General features: G+C 36.5%; 2 protein-coding genes across 3 annotated transcripts in view; one reads left to right on the plus strand and one right to left on the minus strand.

The window, feature by feature from the left end:
- Nucleotides 1-13,401, plus strand: part of LOC113108405 (adenylate cyclase type 5-like) — a 64,671-nt gene extending 51,270 nt beyond the window's left edge. Inside the window, exons 9-20 of one of the 2 annotated variants that reach the window (XM_026271525.1) lie at nucleotides 3,055-3,077; nucleotides 3,591-3,750; nucleotides 5,754-5,851; nucleotides 6,165-6,252; nucleotides 7,174-7,290; nucleotides 7,562-7,726; nucleotides 7,952-8,133; nucleotides 8,590-8,722; nucleotides 9,790-10,053; nucleotides 10,531-10,735; nucleotides 10,954-11,078; nucleotides 11,274-13,401. In XM_026271525.1, coding sequence (XP_026127310.1) covers nucleotides 3,055-3,077; nucleotides 3,591-3,750; nucleotides 5,754-5,851; nucleotides 6,165-6,252; nucleotides 7,174-7,290; nucleotides 7,562-7,726; nucleotides 7,952-8,133; nucleotides 8,590-8,722; nucleotides 9,790-10,053; nucleotides 10,531-10,735; nucleotides 10,954-11,078; nucleotides 11,274-11,402 — 1,689 coding nt within the window. In that variant the 3' untranslated portion in view covers nucleotides 11,403-13,401. The remainder of the gene's footprint in view (nucleotides 1-3,054; nucleotides 3,078-3,590; nucleotides 3,751-5,753; nucleotides 5,852-6,164; nucleotides 6,253-7,173; nucleotides 7,291-7,561; nucleotides 7,727-7,951; nucleotides 8,134-8,589; nucleotides 8,723-9,789; nucleotides 10,054-10,530; nucleotides 10,736-10,953; nucleotides 11,079-11,273) is intronic. The other variant, XM_026271526.1, reaches the window with a different exon arrangement.
- A 6,271-nt stretch (nucleotides 13,402-19,672) lies between these two features.
- LOC113108406 (vesicle-trafficking protein SEC22a-like) lies at nucleotides 19,673-27,043 on the minus strand. The gene is made up of 7 exons (XM_026271527.1): nucleotides 26,888-27,043; nucleotides 26,227-26,431; nucleotides 24,874-25,037; nucleotides 23,602-23,781; nucleotides 23,296-23,414; nucleotides 22,860-22,925; nucleotides 19,673-21,996 (listed from the first exon to the last, which is right to left on the minus strand). The coding sequence occupies exons 2-7, from the start codon at nucleotides 26,406-26,408 to the stop codon at nucleotides 21,796-21,798; spliced, it is 912 nt and encodes a 303-aa protein (XP_026127312.1). The 5' UTR covers nucleotides 26,409-26,431; nucleotides 26,888-27,043; the 3' UTR covers nucleotides 19,673-21,795.
- Between the last annotated feature and the right edge of the window lie 269 nt (nucleotides 27,044-27,312).

The raw sequence follows: 27,312 nt of genomic DNA on the forward strand, positions 1-27,312 counted from the left end.
AGCTATAATTAAAATATGCATTCACTCAATTTAAAAGTAAAAAATAATAATAATTAAACAGAAAGCATAAAAAATTGTGAATAGTGTGTGTGTGTGTATGTATGTGTGTGTGTGTGTGTGTGTATATATATATATATATATATATATATATATATATATATATATATATAGTAATTTAATGCACCCTTGTTTAAAAAAAGGAAAAAAATATTATATATAATATTTTTTCCCTTTTTTTTAAACAAGGGTGCATTAAATTACTAAATTACTAAGACATTTATAATGTTTCCAAAATAAATATTTTTCAAATATTTTCAAATATATTGTTTTCAACAAACGTATTAAGCAGCATAACTGTTTTCAACATTAATAATAATAAGAAATGTTCCTCTGCATATTAGTATGATTTCTGGATCATGTGACACAGAACTCTAGAATAATCAACTATTTATTCATCACTGGAATAAATAGCATTTTAAAACACTAAAATAAACTATTTTAACATTACTGGAAAAAAAGCATGCAGCTTTAAAATGAGCATAAGAGACTTCTTCACAGACCTCAAACTTTTTGAATGACAAAGCAGAGAGAGCCAGCAGTATGTTTTTTATGTTTTGAAAGCTGTTTTTATTTTATTTTTATAAATGGTGTAGTTGCACAATCCACCAGCAGGGGGATGTTAAATATTGTATTTTGCGGTTGGAATATGTGTTTGTCCAACCAACAGCAGATAGTGGGAACCTGTTTGTAATTATTTGTGCTGTTTTTGTTTGATAGTGGCACAGATAAATCCCGCTCGATATATCCTACTGGAGCTCAGACTGGCTTCTATTGCCAGATATCTGTCCAAGCCTACACAAACACAGAGCATTGATGAAGGCAGATAAACATGTAGTGTATTGTCACGGATAGATTATCTGTTTCATAATAACAACACCTGTTTTTGTCTGGTGTATTGTCTAGAGGCTTGCGTTATCCCAGAAGGCATTGCTCAGTCGAAGGAAAGAAACAAACGGAATAACACATCAACATACTGACTGGGTCATAGTCTCCGTTGAGTGAATACATGCAGGCCTGTGTGTGGGAGCGCATCTGAGTCTCCTGAGACTATACATCTAGAGACTATTATTATGCATCTAGCAACTTGTCTCATGGATGCTTTCTACTCTCATAATTTAATGTTTAGTAGTTAGAAATTACCATTAAAATGGTCATTTGATATTTAATGGGAACATTCAGTCTGTTCCCTGACCCGTATATCTGCTATTTTTGAAATATTAAGTATGTAGTCATTTAGCGGTTGCTTTTATCCAAAGCACTTATTGTAGAGAATGGGTTTCTTAAATCACCAGTTTTCAGAAGTCAGTACCAATACAAGTCATTTTAAAAAGTAATAAAAAGCTTAATTTCTTTACCAATACTACAGGAAAAACTCAAATGTTTGCGGTATGTTCTGGACAGACTGGAATTTGAGATTTTGTGGTCTTTACACCTAAAAAGGTGTACTTAAACGTTTGCAGTCAGTTTTGAAGATCGATTTAAAGTGTGCTCGGTATTAATATGAATTTTCATATTTAGAATATATATTATTAATGACAATATACATATATATATTAGGGGTGTAACGGTTCACAAAATTCACGGTTCGGTTCGATACGATACACTGATGTCACGGTTCGGTTCGGTTCGGTTCGATACGTTTTAGATACAGCAAAATGTAAAAACATCTCAACTTTTCAGAATGCCGCAAGCGCACCGCGGGTCATGTGACAAGAACCAACCAATCAGCTTCATCCTTTCCCGTAACAACGTTGAGAGCTCAGCCAAGATGAAGGAGTAGCTGATCGTAGTTGTATATGGATTGCAATTTTGAAATAAATTTAGTAGCAGAGCTACTGCAAGCGATTTTTAGAGCTGCAAATCCATTTATCCTTCGCTGAAATTTCCGCGTCTCATGGAGAGAGCACGTCATTGTTGCTTAGCAAAGACAGACGCCTCATGAGCGCTTCTGCCCGAGCGCTTTGGAAAGGAAACCACTCTCTTGCCATCACCATTATAGCTTAAAGGGAATCCAAAGTGCACCCAAACACCAGACCTGTTGGTTATTGGAGGATCTTCTCATTTCTAGTCTGTTAAACGCATTGGCTATTTTGCAACGAGCATTCAGCGCGTACTGAGTGAGATGGCGCCTGCTGAGTAGCCTAACATAAACATATAAGATGGTGTTTTTTTCTTCTTCGGGAGTGTCAGGGGCGTTGCCTGTTACGTTGTTTGGGTTATTGGGCTACCTTGTTGAACGCATATCATTATATTTCTCTCTCTCTCTTTTTTTTTTTTTTTTCAAATATAATTAAATACTCCAACGAACCGTTCGGTATACATAATGCGTACCGCGTACCGAACCGAAAGCGTCGTACCGAACGGTTCAATACGAATACGCGTATCGTTACACCCCTAATATATATATATATATATATATATATATATATATATATATATATATATATATATATATATATATATATATATATATATATATTTACAGTAATACAAGTTATTTTAACCAACATTTGTATGTGTTATGTATGTAACTTGTGATGCTTGTGTTAGATGTCTTTATAGGCAGTATCTATGTTTTGTGTAAAATCAAAACCCTTTGAGGAATGGACAAAACACTAACCGCTAAAGCACATGTGAAACATGAGCCTATTTGGTTTCCTCTCCGTTTTTCCTTCACTGTTCAGTTACCTTCAGTTTGAAAGTGTATGGAATTAATAGAGATTTATGCTTGTTTTGGAATAGGGTGTTGGGTAAATCATTTTTTTTTATTTTTTATTATTATTATTATTACTCCAACAAGAAACGAAGTTTGTGGTGTGAACATTTTCCAGTTTTTCCTGGGAATATAGCTTTTGAATTTTCTATCTCCGTAATCAAGAAGCTGTGTTACTTTATTTGAGGTCCTCCAGAAGGGGTCACTGCTGTGCTGATTGTACAGATCTCATCCATTTTGCATTGATGTGTAATGCATTTTCTCTTCTAATTTTGTTGCAGGGATTTGAGGATCCCAAAGACAAGTGAGTATATGGAACACATCTTCATGCCAGTTCTTTTATTAATAGTCGATTACAGAATTGATCTCATATACTCTACCCTTCAAATGTATGGGGTCAAATGCTTACCATTTATTCATCATCAAACCTCATTTTAAAAAATGAGACTACAAACCTATTATATGTCCATTTTGACACTTCTCTGTCAAATGACACTTTCAGTATTTGAATTAAAATGCAGAATGTAGTTTTGCTGATGTGATTTAGTTACTGAATTGCATGAACATGATTGCTAGGCCTTGAATTCTTTAGCAGATGTTTTGTGGCTTTTAATGTAAATAACACGGTTTTACTGAAAATCATCTAGACTAACCACAATGATTCTGATCTGCACTTAATTCTGTCATGTTTTTTTGGGGGTGTGGTGCTGCTGCTTTCTGGTGGTCTAGCTTTATAGTATTAAACTATAGTAGTAAGTTAAAGGCTAACTAAGAAGAGAGAAAAAAGTAGAAAACCATGTCCCCTCTTGTTATCTAGACATTTCATTTTCAGAAACACGCAAGAAAACCTGAACCCTGAGGATGAGGTGGATGAGTTTCTGGGCCGTGCCATTGATGCTCGAAGCATCGACCGATTACGGTCCGAACACGTCAAGAAATTTCTGCTGACGTTCCGAGAACCTGACCTGGAGAAGAAGGTACGACTTTCATGACTAGCTTCGATGAAAAGATAAAACTTGATCTAGCTAATAATGCTAATCCACACTATGTTTCTTTTTCTTTTTCCTTGAACCACGACAAATGAGAAATTTAGCAAAATGTTCACACTGTTCTTTTCCATACATTGAAAAAAACTGTTTTTTTGTTTAAATAAATATTCAATTAAATAAAATGGCAACTTACTAAAATAAAATAAGTCGACATATAAAATTACTAGAACTGAAACTGAAATAAAAATAAAGCTAGATAGAAATAAAAAAGTCAACAAAAATGACAAAAGCATGTAACAAAATTAATAAAATATTAAAATGTCAATCAGATCACAGCTGTCAAGCTCCAAAAAAAAAAACATAAAAAAGTCTACGCACTATATGAAAGCTTTTTGTGAAGAACAGGCCACTTTTCACATTATTGTCCACTAAAAATTACTCATTTTAATGCCAGACAAGCTTAAACAATTATTACAAAAAAAAGCACAGTTGCCTGTTCTTCTGATTTAATGTCATCAAGCTGACATTTTCTAGCCTTGTAGGGATTTTGTTGTAAATTGCATGTGAGCAGGAACTAACATTTTAACAGATCATTAGTTAATGTAACTGGTAAATTGTTCCTTCAGTTGCATAGCAAGAAATAGGGCAGAGAGCCAATCAGAAGTCCATTATAGTACTGTTGTACAGAAAAAAATACTTTGCATAGCACAAAGATGTGGCACGCTGCTACGATGAATAGAGGCAATGAAATTCAAGGTCCAGATTGGAATGAGTCAGAGACTGACGTCTTTATGCTGCACTGTGATTTAAGTCATTTTATGGTGTTACCTTCAAAGTATTTGTCACACTGACCTCCCCTACCTCAGAGAGATGCCAAACTTTCCCAGAAAAGATGTACTTTTTTTCACACGTAGGAGACTAGTTTTCTTTGTGAAGATAGTGATGAAAGGGTAATGGAAAGAAAGTTTCTCAGCCTCTGCATTTGGTGTTCACATCCTCCATCTGCAGTCACATCCAAATGTTTTTGAGCCTGTTGTGCACCAGTCCTCACACGTCTGGCACTGATCACACGGCTCTTTCAGAGACTTGCTTCCAGTTTGTAGTGGAGATAATTATTGCTTTTGTAGCTTCCATTGTCTGTGTCCAGAACGTCTATTTTAGGCTCATGAATGAATCACTGAAGAGTTGATTCAAGAGTTCTCTTCCATAGTTTTTTGTTTTTGAAAGAAATTGTTTTATTTAGAAACGACACATTACAGTACATTGATCAAAAGCTGACAAAGACATTTCTGATGTTACCGAGGATATCTATTTCAAACAGTTCTCTTTTTAACTTTCTGTTCATCAAAGAAAAATGTCATCTTTTTTTTCACCGGAATATTAAGGAGCACAACTGTTTTCAACATTATTAAGAAATGCTGAGAACCAAATCAGCATATAAGAATGATTTCTGAAGGGTCATGTGACACTACAGACTGCCGTTTAGTTTAGTTTAGTTTAGCCTTTTTTGTAACAAACCAAAAACAAGTTTAACAAACAGTTTTACAGTTGTGGTTTACGGGGAAAAACTTTTAATACATTATTTTTTTCTGATTTTAATCAGATCACCCAAAAATGAAACTTCTGTCATTAATTACCATTGCTGACTATGGAGGGTCAAAAAGCTCTCGGATTTCATCAAAAATATCTTAATTATCTTAAACGATCAGTGTGACAGAATTGTCATTTTTGGCTGAAATATGCCTTTAATGGGTTTAAAATGGCAATATCTGTAAAATATATATATTTTTTCAAATCAGCCAATTATCCCAAAGTGGTAACTGGTAAAGTTAAAGAAAACCCTTTGACTGGGAACCCTGGTTTTGAGTACAAACTGAAGTAGACAATGAACTACCCCCCTCAGTCGGTAAAACACTACTTGCTTTCACATGCTATTTGAACTGTGTTTGTAACCCCACTCTTTTCTCTCCTCTTTCCTCACCTTCTCTCAGTACTCCAAACAGGTAGACGCCAGGTTCGGAGCATACGTAGCCTGCGCCTCCCTCGTCTTTTTATTCATCTGCTTCATTCAGATCGTCATTGTGCCACAGTAAGTACACTTCAGTTAAATGTCTGATCCTAGCAAATGTTTTCTGGTCCATTCAAACAAGCCAGAGGCTTAGAGAAGGTTTTGTTTGATTTTGAATGGGAATGTCACATAGCCTTCATACACAGAAGCTTTCATTCATTTTGACTTTGTAAAGGTGACGATAGTTAGTACCTGAGCAGCCAAAACAGCCAGGGGAGGTCTTTCCTCTCCCTTAGACCCTATGTTAATTATGATATATAATAGTTGTTTAAAATGACACAGTTATTTTCTATTCACCTGGTTTCCTCTTCTACACCTGTTTGTTTCTCTGCAGTTCTGGGTTGATGGTTGGCTTCTATATGTTGTGCCTCGTCCTCCTGATGGCCGTCATGTTTATCTCAGCCATTTACTCCTGTTTTGGGGTCAGTGAAATGTTGGTATTGAATGGATTTTAGCCTATATAATATAAGTGCAACATTGGGAAATTCTGCATAATAGAATAAAGAGACAAATCTTGAGCAACATTAACAACAATGCGGGAAAACACAAAACCCTCCTCCTCAGCCCTAGAAAACAATACATCTTAACACGTCCTTCACAGACCATTTCCTAACACTCTTACAGACACATCATCGCTATATCCAAGTGTTTATCAACCTTCAAATTCTCCACTAAAATAACCTGAGCGGGTTTGATTGATATTGGGGTTTTAGCTGGGTCAATTTGAGCAGGTCTCCTGAGACAATGAGTCACACAGAGCAAAGCCAGAGACACAATGAAGCGCTGGCAGCTCATTTGTGCACACTGAGGTGGAACTGTCACTGCATCGCTCCATGGGCAACAAGGGGGCATCGCAGGTCTTTCCTTAGAGATGCAGTGGAATTAGATTCTGAACTTCCTGACCCGTAAAAAAGTCTTTCACAGAAGCATGTGCTACAAAATCTCTGCAAAACCACAACATCCATAAGGTCTTTTTATCTTGTGTTTTATATATATATATATATATATATATATATATATATATATATATATACATATATAAAAGATGAACTCTATTATGCTCACCAAGACTTCATTTATTTAATTAAAAAATATTATTACAATGTAAAATAACTGTTTTCTATTTGAATATATAAGTAATTTATTTCTGTGATGGCAAACCTCAATATACTTTTTTTCAGGATTTCTGAGCAGAAAGTTCAAAAGAAAAACATCTTAAGTTTACCTTTATACTTTTATTTGTAAAAATCATAATGTGAGCGCATTAAATGGTCCTTAGATACCCTTGAGTTATGTTTATTAAAATTGTGAAACTCAATTCATGTTTCTCTCTCTATTGACAGTTTTTCCCTGTGCCTCTGCAAACTCTGTCAAAAAGGATTGTTCAGTCCAGACTCAACAGCACCCTGGTGGGGGTTTTTACAATCGTCCTGGTCTTTCTCTCCGCTTTCATTAACATTGTGAGTCTTACAAGTCTTAACCTCAGGATCCTGTGCCTTAATGTCTTAGATATTTAGTTATTTCATGCACTAGTGATACATTAAGTGATACATAAACTGTGTAGCCATATAGCCGTGCAACTAACACTTAATCTGTCTCACAATATTTAACGACTTAAAGACAGAATTGCAAAAATAGAAATCTTTAGTTCTGCAATCATCATATGCTTTTGAGTAATTGTCTTTTGACATGTGTAGTGATTAATTAAATGAATCTTCATCTGTGCTTTAGTTCACCTGCAGTACGGATGACCTGAAGACATGTTTAGGACGGGAGTTTAACATCAGCCCCAGTGATGTGAACGTTTGCCATGTCCGCAACTCTTCCTTCAACTACACTCTCTGGTCTCAGGACAGCCTCTGCAACAGCTCGTCACCCGCCTGCAATTTCCCAGAGGTGTGGCACTGTTCTCAGACCAGTTCAGTTTTGTAGTTTTGTGAAAATTTGCTGGAAATGTACTTACCTTCAGATCATCCAAGGTGTAGACGGGTTTGTTACTTCATTGACAGATTTGGAGAAATGTAGCTTTACATCCCTTGCTTACCAAAGGATAAATCATTTATGGAATAAGATAAGGGGAGAGCAGAAGACTAATGTCTGAATGTTTTTCTCTTTCTGCAGTATTTCTCTTCATGTGTGCTGCTCAGTTTACTGGCCTGCTCAGTGTTCCTACAGATCAGCAGTATTGGTAAACTCTTCCTCATGCTCTTCATTGAGATCCTGTACGTGCTTATCATGGAGGTGCCCGAGGTCAGCCTTTTTGACAATGTGGACCTACTAGTCATGGCCAATGCCAATGCCATGTGAGTATCTAGATTTTAGCCAAGCGGCACAGTGTCTTGGATCTTTATATAACCCGGCTAATGAAGTAGTTGCTTTTTTGTCCTATCAGTTCTACTGAGTCTATCTTAAAGATAAAGTCAGCTGTGCTCTTTACCTCTGATGCATTTGCTTTTTCTTTGTCTTCACAGAGAGTATATTAATGGAACAATGTAAGATAAAATCAATGAAATCGAGACACTGATCTCAAAGAAATGCCAGTGAGCTTGTTGTTTTTATTGTATGACCATGAAGATTGCTGTCACCACAGGAATAAATCAAACGTGTGACCATGTGGCCTGATCTAGTGCTGTCCTGATATGATATTAATCATCTTAACAGATTAAAATGTACTCAGTTAGATTTGAACGCTTTAGATCATCATGCTGTTTGCCTTATGGTGTGAAAGTTGTTGAAAGTCAGTGATCTGTGTGTTGCAGCTGTGCAATGGACACCCGGGTTCCTCTAAAGATCATGACTCCAGTTGTCATCACAGTTTTTGTGCTGGCTCTCTACCTTCATGCACAGCAGGTGGAGTCTACAGCCAGACTAGACTTTCTCTGGAAGTTACAGGTGTGCTTGTCTGTGTAATGATGTAGAAAATGTATGTTATGACTGCTTAAAAATGCAACTTTGAACTCAGAATCACAAATAGATATATTAGTAATTTTAAATTGTAATAGAATTACAGAGTATTACTCTTTTAACTGATTTGTGATCAAATAAATGTAGCCCTAGTGAGCATAAGAGACTTTAATAAAAGCATTTAAAAACAATCTCACCAACCCCTAAACCTTTCAACGGTAGTAATGGTGGATTTATGTAATATTGCATATTGATCCAGTTTGGCTTTCAGGGCCCTATCATACACCCGGCACAATGGGACACAAGGCGCAGCGCAAGTGTGTTTGCTTTTTTTTTTTTTTTTTTTTTCGTGCATTTCCCCGTTCAGCGCCACGTCGTTTAATTAGCAAATGCATTTGCGCCCATTTGTGCACCCATGGGCATGCTGGTCTAAAAAAGAGGTGTTTTCAGGCGCATTGCTGGCACGTTGCTAATTGAAGGAGCTGAAAATAGACTGCTTTTTTTTGTTATTTAAAGAACGCGTTGGTAGAAAATGAGCCTCTGGGAGGGTCCACAGTGCGCATTGACTTTGCTTATCACACACAGGGATGCACGTCACACAAATATGCCAAATATTAAAATCAAAACGATCACAGTGTAAAAGAATATCACTGCGTAGGCTACATAAATATAAAAATGTAATGATTAGATAGTCATTGCGTGTATTAGACTTAGGCTACCTATTTGCAATTCAGCCTATTACTACTTATAATGATAAATGAAATTCTACTCCATCCTATGCCTTCTTCCCCTCAGGAAGCTTTGGTGGATTCCCGCATGTCCCGTAGATGATCTACTCGTGCGCTTTAACTTTGCGCACGAGCAGATTGGTTTCTTTGCTTGAGAAGCATTCAGCTTTTCCGCCAACAAATTCTGCCATGTAAACAGCGAACCGCCATAGCGCTTAGATCGTTAAAATAGGGCCCTCAGTGTTGCAGCAATGCAACATTTATCAAGTTGATTTCTCTACCTTTCTGTTATTTGTAGCATCATCCTTTATTTTGTTGCATTCACAGGCCACAGAGGAGAAGGAGGAGATGGAAGAACTTCAGGCCTACAACCGTCGGCTTCTCCACAACATCTTGCCCAAAGACGTGGCCGCACACTTTCTGGCGCGCGAGCGGCGGAATGACGAGCTGTATTATCAGTCGTGTGAATGTGTGGCTGTCATGTTTGCCTCTATCAGCAATTTCTCTGAGTTCTACGTGGAACTGGAGGCCAACAATGAAGGTGTGGAGTGCTTGAGACTCCTCAACGAGATCATCGCCGACTTTGATGAGGTACGGCGATTTCTGACAAACCTTAGAACTGTTGCAATACTTTTAAGCTACTTTTAAGTGCGGTGCAATTGTACAATTGACTAACTTTCTACTGCAGTTGGAGTTGAAAATACTATCAATCAAGTAAATAACAATAAAACAAAAAATACTAAAAACATTCCATTTAAAGTAGTCTGTATATAAATGTCTAATTCATAACGCGTGTGTGTGTGTGTGTGTGTGTTTATTAATGTTTTTTTTTATTTGTATCTATTAATAAATAAATGTCAAACAGACCGTTTTTTATTTTTTTTATTTAGTTCTTGCATATAAATATTTTTTTTTACTTTCTTTGCAACAGTTGGTCTCTATTTAAACCTGTGTGTGAAACCTACATCTTCAAGTCTTTCTAAAACGACTGTGTCCATACAAATGTAGAAGTTTATTACCTTCTCATTTCTAGATGAAGGTCATAACCTCATTTCACTTTTCTTGCAGATCATTAGCGAGGATCAGTTTCGTCAACTAGAAAAGATCAAAACCATTGGCAGCACCTACATGGCCGCGTCTGGGCTTAATGACTCCACTTATGATAAAGCAGGAAGGTCACACATTCGCGCTCTAGCCGACTACGCTATGCGACTCATGGACCAGATGAAGTACATCAATGAACACTCTTTCAATAACTTCAAAATGAAGATCGGTAAGGATTTGGCTTAGCCACTCTTAGATTTCCTCCAATAAGCTGCCTTATCTGTATTATTTTAATTTGATTCATTTTATGGAATAGTCCCTTTACCCTTGCAAAAAGCCTTTCTGTAGCAATGTAACATTCTGTCAGACAAAGACTTTCATATAATGACTCAAATATTTTACTGTTATAAAATGAAAAGCATGTTGTCATGAGACCTTGTACTGTAGGTCTCAATATAGGTCCCGTCGTGGCTGGTGTCATAGGGGCTCGTAAACCGCAATATGACATATGGGGGAATACTGTGAATGTAGCCAGCCGTATGGACAGCACTGGGGTACCTGAGAGAATACAGGTGAGATGCATTCTAGGTTTCTGTGATTGACCAGATATCCTGTAAGTACTGTAGGGTCTAAAAGATTGAAAATCTGTGATTCAAAATCTAAATTAACCCTGGAAATAAATACAGTTTTAAGATGTTTAAAAAGTTTAAACAAAGAAACATTATGTGAAATGATTAACAAATATTTTATTATTTCTCTCTTTTTAGGTCACAACTGACCTCTACCAGGTTCTCAGCTCATATAACTACACACTGGAGTGCAGAGGCGTTGTGAAAGTGAAGGGCAAAGGAGAAATGACAACCTACTTCCTGAATGGAGGACCCAACAGCAGTTAACACTCAACGTCTGATATTCAGAACATTTTCGAGATGATATGAGGACGAGACACTTAGGGCCGGGCCTCCCAGGCTGTTAAAAGGCATCCTCTTGGACCAATCACAATAGGATTTGTTCAGAAACAGCCTTCAGCCAGTCTAAAAAAGGCCTCTTTGCACACTGAGACTTCCTATAGGATTAACAGAGGCCTTTGGCCCCTTTATTTAAGGCATGGAACAGCTCAGAAAGACGGTTCATCCTCAGAGACCAAAGAAACAAAGGAATCTCAAGGCATACAAAGCAGTCCTCCCGGTCTTATATTTCTGATATTGCCAAGAGAGGACAGATGAACTGCATTCTCTGCACCTGGCTTTGGTGGTCTCAGGTGTGGCTGGACTGCGATCTTAATCCACTGAGTGGTCCTGGTGGCTCCGAAACAACTGCATGAACACTGAAGCCAATATACCTGTAAAACACATGTTTTATGTGTATATGATTCATCAGTGTATGTAAAGAGTTCTGTTCATATGGTCTTGTTGTGTTCAACACTGTCTAGGTGATATCACAGTAGATAGAGATATCACAATGAGCTAATATAATGTAGAAGGCCATAGTGAGCACAGCAGCTCTGCAAACCCTTTATGGTTTCCTGAACTTTGCTGCAGCGACTGTGGTTGTTACTGGTAAGGGGGAGCGAGCATTGACAGTGTTAGCTCTGAATGATCTAGAGTTGAGAATAAAGCCCTGTTTATGCCACCGCCGACTTGAAAATTCATTTTCAGCGTTGGGATTTGCTCAGGTCCAATTTAGACCAACCTGATGGAGTATGTCAATCTGTCTTCAGTCAGAAACAAGCAATTTATGTCTTTAATCATGTGCAGGGTCAGTATTTAAAAAACGATGCATATGACTGTATGTGGACCCAAATAGGCCAGCGTTTATTTATAGATAAATGGCCGCCCACATTGACAAAGAGCGCATACTGATTCTTGTTAATCTTTAATACAATGCATAATGCACCGTTAAAACTTAAATACAAAAATATTTTTTTTCTTCCAGAATGTTCATTTTAGCAGTGTAAACTAGCTGTCAATAAGAAATGAGACTTAACAAGTAACCAACCGGAACGGTGGATGGTGTGACATGCAAGTTGCTGGCGGCATGAACAGGGCATGTGACTGTGTCTGTTCCAAACACAAATTTACATTCTCCAGACTACAGACACTTGTATACACTGAAGACACTTTTAAGGACAGAGGAAAATGGTCAAATATGGCTGTTTTTGTATTTTTAACATTTTATATTTTGACTCCAAAAGCTAAACTGTCAATGCTATTTTAGATAATATATTTTCTACATTAATATATTAGAATGCTGTCTATAAATACATACATATAAATACATAATGGAAAACTACAATCCTGCACATTTGAACAGGAGGGAGAGGTTTTTAAGTGTAAATTATCAGTCACCCTTTTCTGTTGCTGCGTCCCTTTGGATAAACTCAGTAGCTTGCCTTGTAACCATTTAAGCATAATATGTTTGGCCTTTCTCCAAAAAGGGTTTTTGTATCCTGTCAAGTACACTACAATGTAATTCTGAGTAGAAAATAGATTTGCAGGAGGCAAAATGGCAATTGAGTGTTTCAGAACAGCCACAGTCGTTTAAAGCTTGGCAAACAAAACTGCAAATACTGATTTTAGCCTAGCATTTATAGTGCGTGGGACAACAAGTGGGGATCCTCTAGGAATGATTTTGTTGTGCCACAAATCTTCACCATTTTTGCACTGCAGCTCGACCAGCATTTCCTTCTCTCCCTCAGTTCAGTCTGATGGTACGACCCAATGAATGTCCATTTTCTCCAATGAGGCCTTGTATGTAATAATTGCAGTGTGTACACAAACTGGTTACAAGTAACTTTTTTTTGCTTTACCTATTTCAGATACAGTCAAGTAGGATTATGATATAATGTGTTGGAAAAATAAATCTGCATTTCATGTGTTATGAAACTGTAAACTATATTTGGTCCTGGAGTCCGTTCTTCATGCCTTGCTTAATACATCTGCGATTATTTGAAAGATTACAGATCTAGTAGTGGTGATAACTGAACTCTGGTTAATTTGGTTCTTCAAATGAATTTGCGGATTTGATACAAATATCTGGATTAAGTTGTCTAAGATTAATTAGTGTTCTCATGTTCCCAAAAAGTGCAGATTTATCCAGTGTTGCCAACTAATTTTCAAGGGAAGTTGCTAAAGCAAGGCCGATTTGTTGCTAAAAGTTGCCAAAGGTTGCCAAATAAATGTTAAAAATAACTAAATATGTTGATAGGTGCTTTTGGAAGAAAAAATTGCTAGGGTAGTGTGAAAAATAGATAAATTTAGCATCAAAAACACTGGAACACTGGATGTATCAATACTTGAAACCACAATCAGCAATGCAGCGATTGGCTGGCAGCAACAGCAACGTAATTACATCATATTTTTAAAAAAGACATCTGACGAAAAAACAGCCAAGCGAACAAAACTGCATACATTTTAAAATAGATGAATAGAAATAAATGAAATTGTTTTTATTTTTATTTTTGACATGATTCCCAATTATATTCATGATTTCTTCTATTTGTACAGACTTTACATTTTTATTTCAGAGTTGTAATTGGCAATTCCCACTATTAAAGGGGTCATAGTATGTTGCTAAAAAGAACATCATATTGTGTATTTGCTGTAATGCAATGTGTTCCGCCATCTGAAAACCTGGGGTGCCAAAATACAATTGGGTAAACTGGCAGTGGGCAGGTTTCACATACCAAAACAGAGACTGATATTCCGGCCCTGATCAGTCCACACAAACTGAAGTAGTTTAAGTCTTTGGTTCTTTTAATTGTGATGATTTTGGCTCACATTTAACAAAAACCCACCAATTCACTCTAAATCTCAACAAATTAGAATACTTCATAAGACCAATAAATAAAAAAAATTTAGTGAATTGTTGGCCTACTACAAAGGATGTTAATTTACTGTATATGTACTCAATACTTGGTAGGGGCTTCTTTTGCTTTAATTACTTTCTCAATTCGGCATGGCATGGAGGTGATCAGTTTGTGGCACTGCTGAGATGGTATGGAAGGTTTCTTTTACAGTGGCCTTCAGCTCATCTGCATTGTTTGGTCTCTTGTTTCTCATTTTCCTCTTGACAATAGCCCATAGATTCTCTCTTGGGTTCAGGTCTGGTGAGTTTGCTGGCCAGTCAAGCACACTAATGGTCATTTAACCAACTTTTGGTGCTTTTGGCAGTGTGGGCAGGTCTCAAATCCTGCTGGAAAATGAAATCAGCATCTACAAAAAGCTGGTAACCAGAAGGAAGCATGAAGTGCTCCAAAATTTCTTGGTAAATGGGTGAAGTAACTTTGGTTTTCAAAAAACACAATGGACCACCAGCAGATGACAATGCACCCCAAATCATCACAGACTGTGGAAACTTAACATTGGACTTCAATCAACTTGGCTATGAGCTTCTCCACTCTTCCTCCAGACTCTAGGACCTTGGTTTACAAATGAAATACAAAACTTGCTCTCATCTGAAAAAAGGACTTTGGATCACTGGGCAACAGTCCAGTTCTTCTTCTCCTTAGCCCAGGTAAGACGCCTCTGACATTGTCTATGGTACAGGAGTGGCTTAACAAGAGGAATACAACAACTGTAGCCAAATTCCTTTACACGTCTGTGTGTGTTGGCTCTTGATGCCTTGACCCCAGCCTCAGTTAATTCCTTGTGAAGTTCACTCAAATTCTTGAATTGATTTTGCTTGACAACCCTCATAAGGCTGCAGTTCTCTCGGTTGGTTGTGCATCTTTTTCTCCACTCTTTTTCCTTCCACTCAGCTTTCTGTTAACATGCTTGGATACAGCACTCTGTGAACAGCCAGCTTCTTTGGCAATACATTTTTGTGTCCTACTCTCCTTGTGAAGGTTGTAAATGATTTACTTCTGGACAACTGTCAGATCAGCAGTTTTCCCCATGATAGTGTAGCCTAGTGAACCAAACTGAAAGACTATTTTGAAGACTCAGGAAACTTTTGCTGGTGTTTTGAGTTGATTAGCTGACTGGCATGCCACCATTCTAATTTGTTGAGTTAGTAAATTGGTGGGTTTGTGGTAAATGCAGTGGTGGTAAGTAACAAAGTAAAAATTCTTTACTAATTTACTTAAGTATTTTTTTTTTGGTGATCTGTACTTTACTTGAGTATGTTTTATTTGCATCTACTTTCACTCTTACTCCACTACTTTATTAAAGACAAAGTTTACTTTTTACTCCGATACATTTCCCCATGCCCATGCATGTATCTTCAAGTATTTACTATGATTTTACAAACCATTGAAAAATTGGGTTTTCTTTTGAAAAAAAGAACGTGCGACTTCGCGAGTTCTTTTTGCCAACATATGGTCACGCAGCAGTTAGTTCAAGGTGGAAGATGACCACTAAAATAGGTGATAGTGCAGCTCTTGCTGCCCGCAAGGTTCCCGAGATTCCCGAAAGGGATCACCCATGGCCATATCTCAAGGATATGTTTGAATTCACTTAAGTCAAGGGAGATTTTTATTGGCTGAAATGTCTTCTTTGCCTGCCATGGGTGAATTAAATTTCAGTAGGGCTGTGCAAAAAATCGAATGCGATTTTCATGCTCATCTCATCAGTAAAGATGCTGTAATTAGAAGTATATCTCCAGCACGTGCGTTCAGATCAGGGTCGCCAGGTTTTCACAACCAATCCTGACCAGTTGCTTCTCAAAACTAGTCCAAAACTAGCACAAACCTGTTTCCAGGATAAAAAATTGCTTCCCGGGGTTAAAATATATGTTAATTGGGAGGGTTGCCTTGTAAAATTCACATTTTAGGCGCTAAATATCAAGTTATTGGGATTGGGTTTTCTTCGATCAGCGGACATGAAAAACAACCACGGACTTGGCAACACTGGTTCAGGTGGAGCGGCAGTTACTACACAGAGCCATAGTCCAACGACAACTAACTCAAAATCGCTTTCAAAATCGAGAAAAAAATCTTTTTGTGTAGATTGTCAGTGAATTACGGCTCTGTGTAGTATATGTCAGCCAGTGTTGCCAAGTCTGTGGTTGTTTTTCATGTCCGCAGGTCGAAGGGACAATAACAATAACATGATATTTAGCCCCTAAAATGCGAATGACAGAATTTTCATTTTTGGGAGAACTAACTCTTTGAAGAGGTGGTTCTTCCTCATTGATATTCTGAAACAGTCTTACCTTGTAACTTGCACATCTTCTGTTTGATGCAGCTATGAGGTTATGGAACATATTGAAAGTTCAATCCCTATACTGCGATAAGGTTCTTCATTGTCTCATATGATTGTAAATCTAACAAATTCTTAAGTATCTAATCTCATCATTTGTTCAATTAAAACACTGCATATCACTCCCAAAACAACTGATCTGCTTAATTATTGATATTTACAGTTAATTTGAATATTTACTTTTTACTTCCGGTACTTAAGTATATTTTAAATCGGATACTTTTGTACTTTTACTCGAGTGATGTTTGAATGGAGGACTTTCTACTTTTACTGGAGTCATTTTTTATTTAGATACATCTACTTTTACTTGTACTACTTTTACTAAATCATAACAATTAAAAGACTTAAACTACTTCAGTCTGTGTGCACTGGATTTATTTAATACACGAGTTTCACAATTTGTATTTGAATTACTGAAATAAATTAACTTTTCCATGACATTCAAATTTATTGACACACCTGTATGTAAATGTACATACAGTTTGTGAGTCAGAACAGCTGGCATTGTAGTCTTTTCTCCCAGGATCAGGAAACAGTACTTCATAAAATGTACAGAACACACTCAAATATTTGGGTTAAACTCTTCTGGAACAGTGCTGTAAATACAACTTAACCTCTGATTTGTAGTTGTGTCCTCTTTGGGAAGGCCAAAGAAAGTAGTTCTTTCACAATGAAACATCATCTCCATGACATGGCGCCGGCGGCAACAGCGAGAATCAAAGGTTATGCCTTCTTTCTTTGCATGAACATTTGGGTGGCGTTATGCATGTCTCCCCACATCTTGATGTAGATATGTGGTGGCATGATTAAACGAGGCATTTTAGGGGGGCGTGGTCTTACCTTTTTATAAAGAATATCTCTTTGAATTTGAGACTTTAGTCTTTGCAACTTCACAAATCTTCTTTATGCACCAAAAGCTTGTAACACTCCAAAAAGAAAGGAAAACTTGAAATCACATCATATGACCCCTGTATAGCATGTGACTCCAATACAATTATAAAGTAGGCCTAATTATTTAATCACGAATCAATTTTCTACAGTGTTATAGATAAATGTTCGGTTGAATGTTTTTGTATTTAGTGTCATCATGGCACTTTTATCGTCTTTTAATGTTAGATGACGCAGTTGCCATTTGAAAAAAATAAAAATGATGTGTTTTTTTCTGTTACCCCCCCTTACGCTATTGGTCAGATGATAATCTAGTCCCGCCCCGAATTCACGCCATTAGTAGATCCAATGCGGGATTTTTAAACAGTAAAGTTTTAACGGCGCACCTGAGACCGTTTTACTTTCATCGTGGGATTAGTTTATGAATGGCTTACAAGTAGGCATCTCTGCATATTTAACTGCGAGGAGAAATTTATACACTTTTAAAAAAAGTTTTAATTCACTTCCTTGTGTTTGTTATCCAAACGAAAGCACCGAGATAAGAGATGTCAAGTTACGTTAAATACCACATTTTATGTCCTGCTGAGTTCTGCCATTTAACGTACTATTCCTGTGGAGCTTCATCTTGGGTTGTCTTTGGTTATCTGCAACCTCAAAACTCAATGCTGTTTTATACATCCAAATGAACTATTATAATATTAAACTCACTCTGAAATTATGTAGCTATGATTATAGGATTTGACATTTAATTTTGGTTTTGTAGATGCTTTTGGTAATACCATAAGAAGTACTCTCTTCTTTGTGGAAATTCATTTCCGTCGTTGTTACTATATTAACATATCGAATTAGGATTGGTCGTCTTTCGTAAATTCAGTATTTTCATACTGAATTGTGATTGATCTTTTCCGTATTTATATTTCAGATGATTGCGAACATCTGGACATCAAGACGATTGCAATAAAGGTATAGTGCTGCCTTTCAAATACAGGTATTCATTCAGGATATGCACATCCATTTTATGGCATTTTGACATGCTGTGTTTTGATTTTGACATATTTATTGCATTACATAACCAGAAGGTGGCAGGAGTGCGCCGCCATTAATCCTTGCCTCCAATGTTTCCATGTTTCTGTACAAATCTTTTACTGCTCTCGTTGTACGGACAGGTTAATTATTGTATGCCAATTTAAACATTTGTCTCTTTAATTTTTTGTTCGATTATTCAAACTTTTAAACTGAGCTGTTTCGAGGCCGGTCATAAACAGAATGTGTCCAGAAATAGATCTAAGAACAGAAACCCCACGAAGTGGCTGTTTGGTCACTCAGGCATGTTATAATTCACATAATTTCAGAACACTTCCCCCTCTGGCAAACCTGACCTTTTTTATCTTAAAAAATGTGTCCATGAAATACTATCGGCTTGACTGCACTTGAATTTGGTCTCTGCATGCGTCCGATCCGGTCAGTTTGACGGAACAAAGCTGTTTTATAAAGCATGAAAGAAAGGCCATTGTGCTGGGCGTGAGAATGGCATTTCATTGACATTAAAAACAGTCTAATGGCCAAGTGGTTTGGGTTTGATCCAGCAGTCAAAAGGTTAGAAAGACCTGAGGCGAAGCACAATATCATAAAAATCAAACACTCAAATCATTTCTCACCCTGATAATGCAGTTCTGGAAGCAAGCCTTGAACCACAAAGGAGGAATATTACATGATTTCTTTTTTTTTTGTCCATTCCCAACCCCCTTCGTGATCTTCAATTTATTTGATTTTGTCTATTTTTTTTTTCAAATGCATCAAACTATACCTAAAAAAAAAATCTGAAAAAAAAAAAAAAAACTAATTTGACTCAAATGTACTTTTAACTTGTGTTTTTCCCTTCATTTACCCCCTTTACTTTGTGGTTTCAGGCTTCCATTCACTGTAGTGTGCTATGCAACTATAAAATTAGATCAGCAGTGAACATAAGCTGGAAAAAATCACATCAATTTCACAGACGTCAGAAATGTACAGACTTTCCCCCCTCACTAAGTACAAATAAGCCTAAATGGGCTGTAATTTTCGCATACACAAAAGCATTCACTGGATCACCTGGAACATTACTTTAATTTGTCATGCTTCTAAGAGCCAAATGACTTCTTCTAATAACCACAATCATCATCATCATCATCATCATCACTGCAGCTCTAAGGATTTGAGAATAGCAACAGGTTTATAAATTGGGCGAGCCTCTTAACTTATTTGACTTCAGTGACTTAGAAGCACATATTCAAACATTTAGACTGTGTATGACAGAGAAACTAGTGACACAACACTTTAAAACACCCGTGTAGAAAGACATTTCACTTTGAAAATGCATGGAAGTTTCACAATTAATTACAAAGAAACAAGTAACACATTGAATTAAACATGAACTTTTTTAAGTAGTAAGACTAAAGAAGTATTTTCTCGTAAAACATAATGCAGTAATATTTTTCAACTTTGTGTATCCCCCCTCTCTGGTTGCTAATATTTTATAAATGCGTAAAGTGCAAAAAGAAAAAAGGAAAGCACACAATCATGCAAATCAGGGTTTTTAACTGATTATTTCAAGCAGGGCCTTTCATCTGAGTACAAACAAACTGGCAATGCACTACTGCTGGAGAGAGAGCCTTGAGATACACTGTAATACAAAGATGCAGATGCCATCTTTGATCACTGACACTTAGGGAAAAAAGAAATGCACGTACATCGTCTGAGGAATTATAAAACCCCTTGACCCTTAATCTGTCAATCATCCATTCAACCTGTCATTTGCACAATGAAAACAAAGCAGGTGAACAGAAACAGAATAAAACAGAACTCATTTATACCACTCAACAGTCACTGAACAGACCCGTTGACAAAAGGCAGCAAACAATGAGGGGGTAAAAAACAGAGTCTGTCTATTAGTGTGATTCCATTTCTCTTAGCCAACCACATTCATTTGCAGGAAGCACACCTGCAGGCAGCATAGACACGATTGATAAATAACACATCTGATTCTGCTTTCAGAGCAGAGACGTCTGACTAATGACCACAAACACAGTGACACCCAAATTAGGCATCGATGAAAGCATATGACAAAATAAAATCACCAAAGTCTGATTTTGCAGAAAGGAGTGAAAATCCAGCAAGGTCAATTTTTTTAAAAAGGCAGCTATAAAAAGTCTTGCATATGAATTGGCTTTAACAATCACAATAGAGAAAGTGTCATACAATACATCAAAAAATTCTAAAATGACATCTTAAAGGACAAGTTCACCCAAGAATGAAAAGTTTTAATCATTTCTTTATTCAGTGGAACACGAAAGGAAATGTTTTGATGATGGTATAAGCTGTGATTTACTGTAATAAAATATGAATTATTACAACGGTCAAGCAAGAGGTTTTTTTTTTTATAATGAACTACTAAACTAGTGAATAATAACTTACATTTTGATTGGTTTCTTACACACAGTTAAGGTGCAGCAAAAGTATTTTTCAATTAATTTATTTCATTTTGGAAAAAAAAAAAAAACGTCATCAGTTATCGGTCAATTGAATCATTACAAACTTATATTTGTAGCAAAAAACTATTTGAAAATAAGACAAAAAGACAAATGAAGCATTGCAAATTACAAAAAAAAAAAGAGAAAAAGTTATATATACACTTTTGATTTGGTATTGAAACAATCCTATAAAAAATATGCATCTGTGTGTAAATAATAATTATTTATTTGCTATTTTGATGCTTTTTTCAGAATTTATTATTTTTTTTTATTTTCGACAGACCCTGTTCACCATCCATGTTCAAGCCATTGTTCAAGATATGATGTAAGAATTTTCATTTCTGGATGAGCGGTCCCTTTAAGCCCTGATGTCAATTAAACAAAAAACAATTCCTTCCTATTGTGAAATATATTAACTGTGCACATCTGATTCATCTGTTAATGCTTCCTTCAATATTTAATGCGTGAATCTAATACTGTGCGCTTATGAATTCTCGGTTATGATCCTTTCGCGTCAACAAGAACACCAGTTTCTCATCTGTGACCTCGACCGGATGTTTCTTGAACAATAGCAAAATATTTAGTAAAACCTGCTTCACAATCCATAGTTCTTTGGTCCTTCGATGTGGTGGGAACAGGTTGGGGTTGCCATGTTGGGCTACATTACGTAGTCTTAAAAGTGTTCAAGGGGGTCAAACGTTGTAGTCAGGTGATTTGCCCTGTGGTTGTCTCAGGTGGATCTGCAGAGTGATGAACGCTCCCACCGTCACGTGAAAAAGGATCTGCCACATGTTACGCAGTTCATACAGATACATGTTACATAGGCAGATCATAGCAAAGGCCAGGAATGACTTGATGTTCCTCCAAATTGAGAAGTAGGCGAACAAGTAACACTAGATATACAAACAGAAACAGGAGGAAAACGTTTTTAAGCAGGAAGCAGCAAGTTCAGTACAAGCTTTGTTTTAAGAATATATCTAAAATAATTTAGTAAGGTTTATGCCCTACTATTCAAATGTTTGGGGTTGGTATCTTTTTTTTTTTCTCTTTTAAGAAATATATTTTGTAAACTCACAAAAGGCTGCATTTATTTGGTGAAAAATAGGTTATAAACAGTCATATTGTGAAATATGATTTTAATTTAAAGTAAGTGTTTTTTATTTATTTTAAAACATTTTAAAATGTAATTTATTCCTGTGAAGCAAAGCTGTTTTTTTCCAGCAGCCATTCCTCTAGTCTTCAGCATCACATGATCTTTAAGAAATCATTCTAATATGCTAATCTGGTTTAAGAACAATACTTATTATTAATAATGTTGAAAACAGTGATTTACTTTTAAATCACTTACACATGCATCCTTACTGAATAAAAAGTATTTGTTTCTTTCAATAAAAAAATAAAATAATAATAAAAAAAACTTTACTAGCCCCACACTTTTGAACAGTTTTAATATATATATATATATACATTTTCAAATAAATGTTATAAGGATGTTGACATATTTACACTGGGAAAGAAGACAAAAATACAGATTCTGAAACTAATTTTTTTGTGTGCAGAACCCACCACTAATAAAGCTGCTTTTGTTTAAAGCTAGTAAAACTCAATGTCTCTCAAATTGTCCAGATTCCGCTTTTACACGACTGTGAGGAAAAGTGTGATATATTAGCATCGGTTGGTCAGACAGAGACAGAGAGCAGAGGAAATGAAGCCTGGCAGGTCGACAGTAACTCACGGTCAGATTGCAGTCACTTACCTGATACACACAGGCCACGGTTCCGAGGAAAAAAGCAACTACGTAATTAAAGTCTTCATCCTCGTTCTGCAGATGAAGCAGAAAAAGAGGCAAGATGGTGCTGTGTTAAAGAGTGAACAAATTACAACAGGAAGCCATGTGCTAACACAAGAGGATGAATTACTAGAGCCAGGACTCAAGTGCTCACTTATCAGTGCAATATACAAAGCCAAGCAAAACTGTTCTGTTTATGGAAGAGGAAAATCACATTACACCTAAGTGCAAAGTCTGACAAATTATTCAAGAGTACGGTTACTATCCATTAGTTATGATTTATTATATTACAATGGTACTTATTCATTTAAAAGTAATGTTTAGTCCAACGTTTTAATCAATAAAAGAAACAAAGCCCAAAATAAAAGTGGCAGCATTACTATTAGTGCATGATTTAAGTTACCTGCAATACACTTTCTATTGCGTGGACTCCCCGCAGCAAATTAAGAGCGCCGCACAGGACACTTAGGACGCAGGCGACGAGACCAGACAGGGTGATGGCCTCCAACATTTGATTAGGAGCTGCAGGAATAAATCAAGCACAGAATCTGTGTCAAAACAACTAGATTTCAATATTTGCAGAAAGAAACCCGCGATGCAAATCTCTCTGGCTGTTCTGATCACGCATGTGCTCATGGTCTTTCAAAATGTTCTGCTTCTTGAAAACAAAAGGCAAGTTTACATGCTGTGTTCACAGTGTGTTCCCTACCTATGCCTTTATATTTAGACTGCTTGTGTTGTGAGAAGCCGTTGATTGTTCCAATGTCTTCGGCGGACAGCTGATAAGGAGGTCGGAGCTTGAACTCAGTCTGCATGTCGGCCAGATTAATCTTGGTGGAGAGGGAACGTGGGCTGTTGTAACGTTGCTTGGTTTTCCGAATGAAGTTATCTGTCAAAACCATAGAAGCAGCTTAGAAGATGAATGCTTCAAGCACATCATGCTCTATATGTTACAAATGGCCTCAGTGCATTTCAATACACGTTAAATGGAAGGTCTTTAGGCTGCGTTTAATTTTTATTTAATCCAACGGTCCCGTCGTCAATTATTCCTTACTTAAATAAATCTCAAAGATTCCGAGCCAAAACGGAGTGACTCAATTTAAATGGTTACACATAAGATGCAACTCCACTGATGTTTACTCAAATATGCAAATTATGCTCTTCAGAGATTCAGCTAATGCTTAAGGTTGGCGAAACTGCCCATGTTAAACTGATTTAAGCAGAATTATTACAGATATTTTTCAGTGCTGAATAAAATTAACTGAATTAAATGAGATGATAAAAACAAGAAATAATGGCAAGAAAATATATTTCTATTAAGTTGTCCTTATTCTTATTGGAAAATGAACTCCAAGTTATTACTGAACTGCAAGTTATTACTACTTTCAGAATGAATCAAGTTGTTAATTAGGTATCAAGTAGTTTAAGGGTTTGAGTTAAAATTTTGAGTAATAACAATATTCCGATAAAAATGAAACCTGTATAGAAATAAAGTATACACTATTGTTCGAAAGGGTTAAGCAATTTTTTTAAAATTAATATAGGATTTTTTTTAAGTGATTGTAAAGACATTTGTTTTTTTTTGTTTTTGTTTTTTTATTAAATGCTGTTCTTATCAACTTTCTATTCATCAAAGTATCCTAAGAAAATGCATCACCGTTTTTACAAAAATAATAAGCAGCACAATAATAAGAAATGTATTTTAAGCACCAAATGATCACATTAGAATGACTTCTGAAGGTCAATGTGACACTGAAGTAATGGCTGCTGAAAATTCAGCTTGTCCACTGCAGGAAAAAACTACATTTTAAAACATTTAAAAGTATAAAACTGATATTTTAAATTTCAAAGATATTTCGCAATATTACTGTTTTTACAATCTTTCTGATTAAATAAAAGCAGCCTTGGTGAACCCAAAACTGTTCTTTCAAAAACATGAATATATCCTACCGACCCCAAACTTTTGAATGGTTAAACTCACCAAACTCAATGAAAGAGAAAGGCCTCAAAGCGCTGTTGATCCTCTTGGTGTCATACGTGACAATGAACTCTCTCTGAAGCTCGTCCAGGAAGCTGAAGGCCAGGACATTGGGATAGCTTTCTGTGCAAACCATCAGGTACCCGACTCCAAGAGAGCTTGTGAAACTATAGAAAGCGAGACATGTATGAGTTTACATCAAACTTGTAGTGTCAATTTCATTTAAATAAAATTTACAGGACATCTGCCACAAATAGGGAGGGAAAGGTCTTTCACTGAACATGCAAGTCCATTTCAAAGACTTCCAACAACCATTGTGATTAAAATCAGCCTGTACACCTGTTCTGGATCTGTATGTTCACAGAGCTCTCTTTGAACCCTCTTAGTTTTCCCTTTGAGGACAGTTTAGTGCCTCGCCTCAGGAAAGAAACTTTGTCAGTGTGTCTCTTCACGTTAACGTCTGTTTGGAGAGATGAAACAGTCCACTCCAGAGCCTGCTTGTGAAGTTAGCAGTGATGAATAGCAGCCAGGCTATGAAATGGTCACCCCTGGGTCCCTCAGTGTAATGCATCTGAATTAGACCTTGCTGACGGGGAACTTTAAATTTTACATCAGAACAGTTGGCAGTCAGAGCGGTCCACCCTACTGTGTCATTTGTTTTTGCTGAGATATTTTAATTAAACGAATGATCACAAATCTGTCATCATTTAGTCATTCTAAAGTCGTTCCAATTCTGTTTTACAGAACACAAAATCAGATATTCGGAAGAATGTTACAGCTACCACTAGTGCATATACAATGACCATCACCCGTCAAGCTCCAAAACAGATGAATTAGTGGATTTGAAGGCCCCATTCGTTATATGGTATGCTTTGATTTTATAAAAAAATAATGGGAAAGAAAAATGATGACAGAATGTACATTTTTCTTAAAGTGCAAATTTATCAAAATGCTTTCACTCCAAAATTAATTGTATACATGCACAATCGTTTCCCTGTTTAACATATACTTAGTTCCGATTGACAGTTATTAGAAAAATAATAAAATGTTCTCGTACACATGTCTGAGAGTTAGATAATCAATTAAAACAAGTTCCTAAGGGGGTTGCAAAAAACATGGTTCAAAATGTATCATTTGGTTGATTAGCTCAGTAATTGTTTCAAATAAAAATGACATTATACTTTGCAAGGAACATGCAGATGGAAAATTCTTAATGTATTTTATGTATTTTAATTGCGGTCATGGAGTTTATGCCCCTGTAGAACTGTGTAATTGTGTGAGAGCGAGATGCTATGCAGAACCAAGTAATATAGTGTAAAAGAAAAAAAGGCACTTTCAGTTTCATAGATAACTCACTTGATGTTATAAAGGCCAGATCTGAGTGAGCAGCGATCAGGAAACTGGCCGAGTTTTTTGGATAGACCCTTGAGATGTTTCGTAGTCTCCTGAAATCCTTTATCCTGTTCATAGTCTGTGGAGGCTGAGAGTGGTAGACCGTCCCTCACTCTCACCACAGACGCAAACAGCACCAGAGACATCTTACAGGCAGCTCAGTGGACACCTGAAACAATGAGAGAGAGAGGAAATCATCCATCAGTGCATACATTACTTCATTTCCGTCCCACTCTCAGCGTTTTCTGCTAACAAAGTAGAATATTATATACAAAAGTAGAAACTAAATTAATAGGAAATAAGACCGAAAAATATCAATTATTTTCATGCAGACTCATGAAATCTGCAGCACACTGTGCTAGGCTAATAACAACATTAGCTTGTTGGCTGATAGCTTTTCAACAGATCACGTCTGCTGATTGCTCTATGCACTACAAAGGCACACATCTAATTATACAGCCTTATAAGACTTTAACTGAAACAAATAGCTAAAAAAAATACACATTGCAATTATACGCAGTGATTTGGAGTAACGTTAGATGTCACTGCTACCACAGCAAGACTATTTGCGGCATGATATTAAACGACTCTTATTGTATACATTGTCACTGTTAGCTGTACATACCCACTGACATGAGCCGTTTTAAATATATTAAGACATTATAATCCTTTTTAAGATGCTTTGCTTATATACTATCGTGATCGCAGAGCTCTTCCTTCAGGTCTCATAGCAGATGCTTCTGCTCACGTTGGATATACAGCTTCGGCCAGTTTCGTCTATCTTCGTCGTAGTTCGGTCAAGCTTCGGCTTTCGGCTGTGTGACGTGGCTGGTGAACGTCAGTAAACCAGTCAGACTGTAAACCATTTATTATTAGCCTGGATTATCTTAATTAATAAATTTGCTTATTTAAGAAGTGATTTATAGCCTATGTCTGCTGGTTTGTCACATTTCTGTAGATTGTCCCCTGATTTTTTTCTGTATTTCTACTACATTTGTTTTATCAGAACATAGGCTACATGTTAAGAATATAGCATACTGTGTTTGTCGT

Source organism: Carassius auratus, chromosome 9, assembly GCF_003368295.1.
Source record: "Carassius auratus strain Wakin chromosome 9, ASM336829v1, whole genome shotgun sequence".
Taxonomy (NCBI): domain Eukaryota; kingdom Metazoa; phylum Chordata; class Actinopteri; order Cypriniformes; family Cyprinidae; genus Carassius; species Carassius auratus.

What these genes read in the sequence shown, in the direction of transcription:
- LOC113108406 (XM_026271527.1), bottom strand. Translation starts at nt 26,408, where the DNA reads ATGTCTCTGGTGCTGTTTGCGTCTGTGGTGAGAGTGAGGGACGGTCTA. An exon ending in TTTCTCTTTCATTGAGTTTG is followed by an intron (nt 23,782 to 24,873) that starts GTGAGTTTAACC and finishes TGGTTTTGACAG; the next exon opens with ATAACTTCATTCGGAAAACC. An exon ending in GTCTAAATATAAAGGCATAG is followed by an intron (nt 23,415 to 23,601) that starts GTAGGGAACACA and finishes TTATTCCTGCAG; the next exon opens with CTCCTAATCAAATGTTGGAG.